This window comes from Rhinopithecus bieti, unplaced genomic scaffold (assembly GCF_001698545.2).
Source record: "Rhinopithecus bieti isolate Rb0 unplaced genomic scaffold, ASM169854v2 scaffold_5273, whole genome shotgun sequence".
Classification (NCBI taxonomy): domain Eukaryota; kingdom Metazoa; phylum Chordata; class Mammalia; order Primates; family Cercopithecidae; genus Rhinopithecus; species Rhinopithecus bieti.
Genome location: NW_016805057.1, coordinates 840,637 through 852,520, shown reverse-complemented (window position 1 = coordinate 852,520; position 11,884 = coordinate 840,637). Strand labels below are relative to the sequence as shown.

The window sequence follows — 11,884 nt, the reverse complement described above, 5'->3', positions numbered from 1 at the left end:
TTTTTTTTTGAGAGACAGAGTCTCACTCTGTTGCCCAGGCTGGAGTAGAGTGGTGCTATCTCAACTCACTACAACCTCCACCTCCCGGGTTCAATCGATTCTCCTGCCTCAGCCTCCCAAGTAGCTGGGACTACAGGCATGCATCAGCACGCCCAGCTAATTTTTGTATTTTTTAGTAGAGATGGCGTTTCACTATATGTTGGCCAGGCTGGTCTTGAACTCCTGACCTCAGGTGATCTGCCTGCCTTGACCTCCCAAAGTGCTGGGATTATAGGCGTGAGCCACTGTGCCTGGCCAATCCTGCTTTCTTTTTACTCTTTTTTTCCTTTCAAAGAGATGAGGTCTCACTATGTTGCCCAGGCTGGTTTCGAACTTCTGTGCTCAAGCAATCCTCCTGTTTTGGCCTCCCGAAGTGCTGGGATTACAGGCATGAGCCACCATGCCCAGCCATTTTTTTTTTTTTTAAATAGACACGGAGTCTTGCTGTGTTGCCCAGGATGGGTCTTGAATTCCTGGGCTCAAGCAGTCCTTCCACTTTAGCCTCCCAAAGTGCTAGAATTACAGACGTGAGCCGCTGTGCCTGGCCTGTTTTTACTCTTTTTTTGGAGATAGGGTCTGGTTCTGTCAGGCAGGCTGGAGTGCAGTGGTGTGATATTGGCTTACTGCAACCTCTGCCTCCCAGGCTTAAAGCCATCCTCCCACCTCAGCCTCCCAAGTAGTTGGGACCATAGGCTCATGCCATCCTGTCTGGCTAACTTTTTTACTTTTGAAAATGTGACGTTTTACTGTGTCGCATTTATGATTCACGTTGTATTTCTGTTGGGCAGCACTGCCCTAGAACTGTAGAGAGAAAGACTGATTTAGAAATAAAGGATGAGGTGTAGTTGATGCTTTGGGCTTGTGTAAGATCATCCTAGGACAGAGTGTAGAATGACTGTAGCAGACGTCTTGGGAGAGAAACTGAGCCAGAGCTGATGTTAAGGAGCAAATGGAGACAGAGGAGTAAACTGACGGCCAGCGAGGTCAGAAGTGGGCAAGTGAGAGAGTGTGATTGATGTCAGAGGAGGAGGGGTTGCCCGTGTAGTTTGCGTAAACAAGTGAGAAGATCAAAATCTCCCGAACATTGTGGTTATAAAGTGGTATGCTAAGTTTTAAAACTTTAGAGGTGGAATAGTTGAGAGGAAGAAGGAAGTCTGTAGAAAGTAATAAGAATACAATTCTGCAAGTATTAAGAATTGCCCCTGGGGTAGGGTTGTGAGGATGGAAGAGAAAGTCTTTGGAGTTGAGAAGGTAAGGATGAACAGCTGGTCATCTGTGCAGTTATCAGTGTTATCACAATGGCGATATAACTTGGGGTGGAAAGCAAGGCTCTAATCAGGTAGGAAGTGGAGCAAAACCGAAAAGAGTATGTCATAATCACTTTTCCTGGTTTCCTGGTTCCCACCTCTAAAGCTGGAAGTGAGAGAATGAGAAGCCTCTGAAAGGAGGGCTTTAAATGATGTGAAGTTCATGGCATAGGAGGAGGTGTCAGGGCAATTGGTGGTGAGACCATCTTGTGAAGAGACCAGTTATCAGTACCTTATAAAAGCACAGCTTTGTTCTGTATGTAGAACAAGTAATGGGGAGGTCAGGCCCGCGGAGGACAATGGAGGCAGATGTGCAGGAGGGCTGTGGGAGAAGCCCTGGTCCCGGGGCCTGCTCTGCTCCTCAGGAGAGGCAGCCAGGGGGCACTTGGCTTTTGATGGTTTGCCCTGGTGAACTAGTATTAGTTACCCAGGAAAGGGGAAAATGAGCACAAGCTGACTTCTGGCTTTAAAGTACTTAAACACATTTGTTTGACTAAACTTTTATTTGGGGAAATTCTTTTGGCAATTTATTTTGAAGAAGGGATCCTGCACATACCATATTCCTAAGGAAAAGTATAAATATTTCATCTCCTAAATATTCTTTGATGTAATTTGTTTATTCTTTTTCTTTAAGATACTTCATACAAATTAAATGTTAGTTTAAAGTGAGCTCTTGTGGAAGAAATTTAAAAATTATACAAGTTAATTAAGAGTGGTAAAAGAGAAAAAAAAAAATTATACAAGTAGTTTTTGTTTTTTGGAAAAAAAGCTTACAAAATTGTAAAGTGAAAGTACTGACCGGGCACAGTGGCTCACACTTGTAATTCCAGCACTTTGGGAGGCTGAGGCAGGTGGATCACCTGCGGTCAGGAGTTTGAGACCAGCCTGACCAACATGGCGAAACCCCATCTCTACTAAAAATACAAAAATTAGCTGGGTGTAGTGGCACATGCCTGTAATCCCAGCTACTCAGGAGGCTGAGGCACGAGAATTGCTTGAACCCGGGAGGTGGAGGTTGCAGTGAGCCGAGATCATGCCACTGTACTTTAGTCTGGGCAGCAGAGCCAGATTCTGTCTCAAAAGAAAAAAAAAAAGAGGCCGGACGTGGTGGCTCACGCCTGTAATCCCAGCACTTTGGGAGGCTGAGGTGGGTAGATCAGTAGGTCAGGAGATGGAGACCATCCTGGCTAACACAGTGAAACCCCGTCTCTACTAAAAATACAAAAAATCAGCCGGGTGTGGTGGCGGGCGCCTGTGGTCCCAGCTAGTCTGGAGGCCAAGGCAGAAGAATCGCTTGAATCCAGGAAGTGGAGGTTGCAGTGGGCTGAGATCGCGCCACTGCACTCCACCCTGGGTGACAAAGTGAGACTCCATCTCAAAATAAATAAATAAATAAATAAAAGGAAAGAAAGCACTAAGCCTCAACATTTCCCTCATCCCTTTCCCCTCAAATCTATGCCATACAACCTCCAGGCCTTCTTGTAAGCATATGCTGCTGTAGCCATTTATAAAAATGAATTATGTTTGTTCTGTAACTTACAACAGATCATAGATATCATAGATCTAATTCTATATCATAGATCTACTTCTATTTTCTTATTATTGAAAACATTCCAAATATACAGAAAAGTAGAAAGATGAATGATGAACACCCATACCCACAACTTGGATTCAAGACTTAGCATTTTATTTTATATATATGTTTATATATATATGTATACACACACACACATATACACACACATATATACACTTATATGTGTATGTGTATATATATATGTGTTGGGGTGTGCGTGTGTAAATATGTTTGACGAACCATTTTAAATTATTGACATCATCGACACTTCACCCTTGAGTATTTCAGCATGTCCAAAAAATAATGACATCTTTTATTTAACAATAAACCATTATTGCACCAAAAATTTAATGAGTTTGCTAATGTCCTCTAATACCTAGACCATCTTTCAATATCACCTGTTGTCTCAAAGTATTATACCAGCTCCACTTTTCGTGGTTCATTTGAAATTTGGTCCCTCGACCCAGAAGTGATTGTACTTCCCTTACAGAGGTGTTTTTGCCCAACCACACTCCCCACCTGCTCTTCCTCACAGTCATCAGAGGCTGCCTTTTCTGACTTTCCCAGTGGTGGGGGGAAGCCCGCTCTGGTCACCTGGGAATTTGTACTAACTAGGCCTGTATGTGATTTGACTCAGAGTGTGGAAGACAGGCTGACAGGCAAACTTGCTTTGATTAATCCCCCTGTTTAGAAGTGCTTTGTTTTCTTGTTACTCCTCCACCTCCACAGGTTCCCACCTGCTTCCTCATGACTACGTAGAGATCTGCCTCCCTTTTTTTTTTTTTGAGACAGAGAATCACTCTGTTGCCCAGGATGAAGTGCAGTGGCGCAATCTCAGCTCACTGTAACCTCCGGCTTCTAGGTTCAAGTGATTCTCCTGCCTCAGCCTCCCGAGTAGCTGGGACTACAGGTGCGTGCCACCACGCCTAGCAACTAATTTTTGTATTTTTAGTAGAGATGAAGTTTCACCACATTGGTCAGGCTGGTCTCAAACTCCTGACCTCATGATCTGCCTGCCTCGGCCTCCCAAAGTGCTGGGGTTACAGGTGTGAGCCACTTCGCCTGGCCCTGGCCCGAGATCTGCCTCTTTTTTTTTTTTTTCTGAGACAGAGTCTCGCTTAGTCACCCAGGCTGGAGTGCAGTGGCATGGTCTCGGCTCACTGCAAGCTCTGCCTCCTGGGTTCACACCATTCTCCTGCCTCAGCCTCCCGAGTAGCTGGAACTACAGGCGCCCGCCACCACGCCCAGCTAATTTTTTGTATTTTTAGTAGAGATGAGGTTTCACCATGTTAGCCAGGATGATCTTAATCTCTTGACCTCGTGATCTGCCCACCTTGGCCTGCCAAAGTGCTGGGATTACAGGCGTGAGCCACCACGCCCGGCCGATCTGCCTCCTTTTTAATGGCTGCATTCTATAATGTGATTATGCTTTTCCTATGTTCCATAAAGATTATTGATCACAATTTGGGAAAAGCAACTTGGATTGAGCATATGTGTATGAAGCTGGAATGTATGTATGTCCATATTCATGTGTGTTCTCACTGTGTTAAATCTCGCCTGTCACTGATTTAGATTTCTTATGGTATTCTTGATGAAAACTGAGGCGGGACAAAATTGGTGCCCTCTAGCTATTGATAGCTAATAAGAATAAACAGTTTATAGTTGCCATGTAAATTACTGTAAGACAAACATCCACATGTGTGAAATGTGTCTTCTTTTCCACTTGGGTTTTAGGTTCAACAGAATCCCTTAATCTTAGACCACAGACCACAATTTCTCCAGCAGATCTTCATGGAATGTGGTATCCTACGGTTCGAAGAACTCTTGTCTGTCTCTCCAAATTATACAGATGCATAGATGTACGTGTATCTTTACTGTGAATTGCTTGCTCCTTCACTTGAAATATTTTTTAATTTAAATTTTAAGATCTTGATAAAGTATTTTGTTGGATATTCTTAAAATCATGATTTTTAGATATAGAAGTAACTTGAGGTCAAGCTAATTTAGGAATTTCTAACCTGAACTTTCTATAGAAACTTATAATTCAGTAATGGGCTTTGGGGAGTCTATGGACACCTCAAAAGTGTGGGCAAATTTTGCATGACCGTTTTATATGTGCATTCCTGAGGAGAAGACCCTGACTGCATTTGGAGCAATGATTAAAGATGGCAGTCATGTAATGAATTGTCTAGATGCCACTATTTCTTAAGGACGTGGTTCAAAAGGAGTGTGCATTTACCCTTACACCACAGAGATATTTTATACCAGAGTCTTAGGACTGCACAGTCATTTCATTGGGTCAGTAGAGTGTATACTACTCTATATTTAATTTAAAATGCATAATTGCTGGGCTTTGTGCTTATAGATTTTGAAATGCTACCAAATGTGCCTTTTGCCCAGTTCTGGGACTCTTAAGGATGGGCCCAGATCACTTCTACAGACTTAGATGTCTCAGCCTTTTTGCCCAGCTGATGAGATCTCTTCCAGAGAGAGGTTTGGACATTTGGCATCTCTTCCTCCCCAGGGTGTCCATTAGGTTTATTGAATAATGATATTAGGCTAAGATTCAGCAACTTCCTGCAGTAGAGTCAGGATCCCACGGAAAATACACAGGAGGCATATTCCACATAGAACCCATTGTCATCACAGACTCTAGTAAAAAAAAGCCTCTTAGGGTGCTTAACAGGGATTTTAGCTAAATAGTAGGTAGGCCTGAGGAGGTCACTCTGCCAGTTTTGTCTTATGCCTTAGACTTGCTTATTCTTTTTTCGCCTAGCTTGTATTCAAATCTTAACACTTAGTCTTACTGATCAAAGGTGAGGAAAGACAATCCAGTGTAAAATACATTAAGGCTGAGCAGGGGAAGGCGAAGGTCTTGGTCTAAGCTGCTCATCTTAAGCTTTCCTAGGCAGGGTTAGTGACCCAGCAGATGGCAGCTCTAATCTCTCCTTCCTATAGTAATAGCCTTGTGAGAAACCACAGAATGGGGAGAAGCAATGTAAAAAGAGAATTAACATCAAGTTGGAGACCAGGGCCCAGGACAGTGGCCTAATAATGAATAGGCTCATATTTATGTAGAATGGAGGCTGGGAGGGAAGCAAGGGCACTGACGGGAGTCCTGGTCCAACCACCGTGCCACACCTATGGGAATGGCAGAATTAAATAAAGAATCATACTGCCCATACCATTTTGTAACCTGTTTTTTTTTAAACTTGATTATGAATTTCACCGCCTCCTTCAGCATTCTTTGATTTCTTAAACAGTGTTCTATAATTTAGATTTAGTCGTATTTTATTTGTCAGTCCTCTGTCTTTGAACATTTATGTTATTTTCAGTTTTTGGCTGTTCTAAATAATACTGTAATGAAGACCCATGTACGTGAATTCTTAAAATACAATTCTGATGTATTTTTAGAAGTAGATTTACTGAGGGTTTGTTTTAAAGTTGGTTTTAGAGATTTAAAAAACAGCCCCATATGAGATCGTGTTGGAGCGAAGGCTCCACGAGGTCAGAACCTGCCTACATTTCTAGCATCTAGCACAGTGCCTAGCATGCTAATTAATATTTTTTGAAGGGTCACATGAATGTTTCCAGAGATGACTGCACATTACAAATCTATGTGTTGGTCTAGAAAGGTTGCATGGGAATAGGAAACCAGGAAGAACAGTAGGAGTAGTAAATCCCACCATGAGGACAAGCAGGTATTGTTATTTGCAAGTGCCACAGGCTGATTATTCTCTTTTATTCCACCAGAGGGCAGTGTTCCAAGGATTATCACAGGAAGCATTGTCTGCCTGCATTCAGTCCTTACTTGGAGCATCAGAGTCTATCAGCAAAAACAAGGTTTGATGAAGTGTTAGGTGAAATGTTGTTTCCTGGTAAAATATTGTGGAATATAGCATTTACCTATAGGCACAGAAGTTTAAAGCTGTTTTGGCAGTAGAATTTGTTTAACGTGATTGAATTTTGAGGCTCTTTGAGAGAAGCTGGTATTTCATTATAGTGCTTAATAAAGACTGTATTATATAAGAGAGTCCAACTTTACTAAAGTACCAAAAGTGGTATTTAGGTTACACATTCTATAGGGTAAAGGTTTCTTGTTGTAGTCCTAGCCACTGGGGAAATGGTACTATTTCCCTGGAATACCAAGAAAGCATTTTCAAGGAAACATCACAATTTATAATCATCTCTATGATAATGTTTTAAATAGTTGAATGTTCTTACATGGAGGAAATGAGTCAATTTTGAGGACAGGTAATTGTGACTCTGGGTTGTGTGACTAGAAGGGGTCGCTATGACTGTATGACTTACAGTTTTGTTTGTTTTTGAGACAGGGTCTTGCTTTGTTTCCCTGGCTGAAGTGCAGTGGTGTGATCATAGCTCACTGCAGCCTCGAACTCCTGAGCTCAATCCATCCTCCTCCCTCAGCCTCCCAAGAATCTGGGACTACAGGCATGTACCTTCATGCCCCGGCCAAGTTTTGTGTTTTTTGTGGAGACAGGATTTTGTCATGTTGCTCAGGCTAGTCTCAAACTCCTGGGCTCAAGTGATCTGCCCACCTCTGCCTCCCAGAGTGCTGGAATTACAGGTATGAGCCACTGTGCCCAGCCAATTTTTTTTTTTTTTTTTTTTTTTTTTTTGAGAGAGGGTCTTACGCTGTCACCTAAGCTGGAGTGCAGTGATATGATCTCTGTTCACTGCAGCCTCAACCTCCTGAGCTGAAGCAATCCTCCTGCTTCAGCTTCCTGAGCAGTAGGACTACAGGCATCTGGCTAAATTTTTTATTTTTTGTAGAGACAGGATCTCACCATGTTGCCCAGGCTGGTCTCAAATTCCTGGGTTCAAATGATCCTCTTGACTCAGCCTTCCAAAGTGCTGGGATTACAGGTGTTAGCCACCACACTTAGCGGTTTACAGTTTTTAATCCAGAAGGGATCTGGGGCTGAAGGCTGCTGGCATGTGCTTCTCCCACAGGCCCTCAGATTTTTTTTTTTCCCCAGGAAGTAGAGTATGTTCAAAAGTGTTGCTTTGCTTAACTCTCCTCTTAAAATACCTGTCACTTGTAGGAAAGGAGCTGTGGGAGCTGTTTGCAGCCAAAATTTTCTTCCCACTTGGAGTGTTCAAATCCTGTTAACTTTTTTTGACGTATGGATTTATAAATGTGACTTTTAAGTTCAAGGTTTTTATATATATATTATATATATTATGTAATATATATAATATATACATATGTAGAAGTTATATATAAATCTCCACAGAATAATTTGGGATCTTGTTGCTAGGAAAGCTCTATCTTTGTGACCACTATATTTTTCTCATTCATGAAATGGAGAGGTGAAATGAAATTTTCACATGGGGACTAGAAATAAAGTTATAGACAGGCAGATTTAAGTTTTAACGAGTATTTCCAAGTCTGTGCCCACACATTTCTGATAATAGGTGAAATTAGAAAACACATGTCTAATGTTAAGGATATGGTTAAGTAAATTGTGGCATGTTTTATATAACAATATTACACAGTCATTAAATTTTTTAAAATGAAACAATAAAATTTAACTTAAACATATTAAGATAATAGATATTTAAGATGCAAATCAGATATACGGTATGACTATGTAATAAAATGCATTGAAGAAAATATGTAACAGTGAAAGCTTTTAGGTAACTATCGATGATTTTTCTTTCATTCCCTACACATTTCTTTCTTTTCTTTTTTTTTTTTTGAGACGGAGTCTGGCTCTGTCGCCCAGGTTGGAGTGCAGTGGCCGGATCTCAGCTCACTGCAAGCGCCGCCTCCCAGGTTCATGCCATTCTCCTGTCTCAGCCTCCCAAGTAGCTGGGACTACAGGCGCCCGCCACCTCGCCCGGCTAGTTTTTTGTATTTTTTAATAGAGACGGGGTTTCACCGTGTTAGCCAGGATGGTCTCGATCTCCTGACCTCGTGATCCGCCCGTCTCGGCCTCCCAAAGTGCTGGGATTACAGGCTTGAGCCACTGCACCCGGCCATTTCTTTATTTTCTACAATGATGATGTGTTTCTCAGATCTCAGGAGGGAAAAGTAGCACTATCTCAGCTCACTGCAACCTCCACCTCCTGGATTCAAGCCATTCTTATGCCTCAGCCACCCAAGGAGCTGTAATTACAGGTGTGTGCACCATGCCCAGCGAATTTTTGCATTTTTAGTAGAGACAAGGTTTCACCATGTTGGCCAGGCTGGTCTTGAATGCCTGACCTCAAGTGATCCACCGGCCTTGGCCTCCCAAAGTGCTGGGATTACAGGCGTGAGTCACTGCACCTGGCCATGTCCTTTCTTTTAAGGGAGGCATGAAAAGCCTTTTGATTGTTGGGTCTTTTGCCCTCATTATCTGTAGGCCATCCTCTTTTATCTGTTTCCTGCGTATTGTAAGAGTTTAAGTATGTATGGAGAAGCTCTCAATTTGATAGACACTAGCTTATTATTTTCATGGTTGAGCTTGTGTACTTTTGTTTTGTTTTGAGATGTAGTCTTGCTCTGTTGCCCAGGCTGGAGTGCAGTGGTGCGATCTCGGCTCACTGCAAGCTTGGCCTCCCAGGTTCACGGCATCCTCCTGCCTCAGCCTCCCTAATAGCTGGGACTAAAGGTGCCCGCCACCTCGCCCAGCTAATTTTTTGTGTTTTTAGTAGAGACGGGGTTTCACCATGTCAGCCAGGATGGTCTCTATCTCCTGACCTCGTGATCCTCCTGTTTCGGCCTCCCAAAGTGCTGGAATTACAGGTGCGAGCCACCGCGCCTGGCCAAGCTTGTGTATTTTTATCTTAAAAGTGATCAGTGAAAATGGATTGATGTCTTAAAGAGTTTTTTAAGGCAAGAAATTGTTCTTACATACTTAAACTGAGCACCTGTCAACAAATTAACGTGATACTATTTGCTGTATTACAATAGCTTTTGTAAAGTAATAAAATCTATACAATAGTATTTTTGGCATCAGAGTTGTTAGGTCTTTTAAAAATAGAGCAAGTATTTAAAGTCTGTAGCATTTCCCACTTACCTGGTGCTTCATGTTCCAGGATGCAAAGTGAGTTTCCATGACATAAGTCATTGATTATGTTTATTAAAACTGGTGGAGAGAACGAGCGAGACTGGGAAGGAATCTTCATTTAATAACTCCTTTAACATTTATATTGCTTACTGAAAGATAACTTTATCTTTTCCTAAGGTAATATAAAAGCTTCATTAGCAATATTTTCAAAATAAGATTCTGCCTTGAGTAACAGCAAGAAGGAGCAAATACAGCCTTGCTCTTACTAATATACAAACTCTTCTCTGAAATGAGAGCTATTATTATTCAGTATTTGAGGATTGGGTCAGAGGTTTGAGAACTGAGCTTGATTCACAAGACTCTTGTGGATGGGTCCTGAGAGGGCAGAAGGACATGCTCGACCTTCAGGGATGTGGGTAGTCAGAGCTCTGTTGGTGGCAGGAGGATCCAAAATGGCAACCCCAAATCATTTTACATTTGTATAAATATAAGTATGTCTGATGTTCTAGATATCAAAGCTGCTTTGACCAAATAGTGAAAGTCATGTTCCTGAGGAAAAACTAGAATGCCAGGTCAGGTCAGGATCGTGCTTATTCTTTGAGCCTTTCTTTTCCTCCTCTGCTCTGGGCCACTGTTAGGCTGCATCATCTCTTCTCCCTCTGCACCAGGTGAAAGTAGATTGGACTTCTCTCTGTAAATGTGTTGCTTTACAGCCTTGTGTCTGACTTTCTTGGATTTTTAAAGTAGAGCAAGTGACAGTGCGAATAAGAGTTTGAAGCAAGATTTTTTAACTTAATTCTAGCATGAGGAAAGTTCATTGCACAACAAAAGAGAATTGACACCATAGGCTGTAAACCTAGGTAGATTCATGTTGATTAATAATATATGCTGTTATTTTGATTTAACATGTGATCATATCCATTTTTCTGTCTTATAATTTAGACTCAGATTGATGGACAACTTTTCTTAATTAAGCACCTTTTGATACTTCGTGAACAAATTGCTCCATTTCACACTGAATTCACCATTAAGGAAATTTCCCTGGACCTCAAGAAAACTAGAGGTACTGTGCTGTCCTGGCTGGCACACTTGGCTGTGTTTGATCTGTCCAGATGTGTCAGCACAGGTTTTAGGTTTATTTTATGTTCATCTGCAATTTTTTGCATGCTTTGCTTGCTAAATATGTTACTTGTTCGTACTGAGCTGAGCTGTCACCATGCTAACGACTTCTAACTTGCTGTATTTTCTTTATGAAGGGAACTGCATCTGGACATTTCAGTTTGTAATATTAGACTCATTTAGACTCTGCCACATATTCCTACAACCAGTTAAAAAGTGAAAAATCCATATAATAACTGTTTCCTAAGTAAATAATGTCAACTAGTTGGGATGACTTTAAGCACTGAGTTGAGTTTGTCAGTTTATGAAAATTCAGGAAGCCAGCTGGGTAAAATGAGAAGTGTACTTACCTAAGAATTTGAAAGAATTGGGTTTTCTTCCTGTCCCATCATTTCCTGGCCCTTGTGTGATCTTGGGTGGGTGTTTTAGCTTCCCCACGCCACCCTCCTTTTAGGTAAAATGAGCATAATGAACTTGTCATGATACCTTCACGAGGTTATCAAGCTCATTAAGACCGAAAATGAATGAAAATATACGTTGACATCTTTATAAGTTTCAGTTGCTTAAATAAACTTCAGTGGTATTAAATCAGTAATCATGTAAGATAGGGTCTTTGAGTTGGTAATAGACATTGAATCTTGAGAAAGATGATTCATCCATCCTGGTGATCTGCCTCTGAATTGGTAAGAAAGGATTTCTAAAAGATCAGAGTAGTTAATTTCTATGAATTGATCTTAGGCAGTTAAGGATATACCATAAACTTCCCTCATGTCCCTTAATTACTTACAAATTTATGTGAACTTTATCTTAAACATTTTTAAGAG

At 41.5% G+C, this 11,884-nt stretch overlaps 1 protein-coding gene across 1 annotated transcript in view; it reads left to right on the top strand.

Annotated features, from left to right (window-relative positions):
* Positions 1-11,884, top strand: part of COG3 (component of oligomeric golgi complex 3) — a 74,969-nt gene that overhangs the window by 43,270 nt on the left and 19,815 nt on the right. The window contains exons 15-17 of the mRNA XM_017870974.1: positions 4,657-4,781; positions 6,676-6,765; positions 10,884-11,004. Coding sequence (XP_017726463.1) covers positions 4,657-4,781; positions 6,676-6,765; positions 10,884-11,004 — 336 coding nt within the window. The remainder of the gene's footprint in view (positions 1-4,656; positions 4,782-6,675; positions 6,766-10,883; positions 11,005-11,884) is intronic.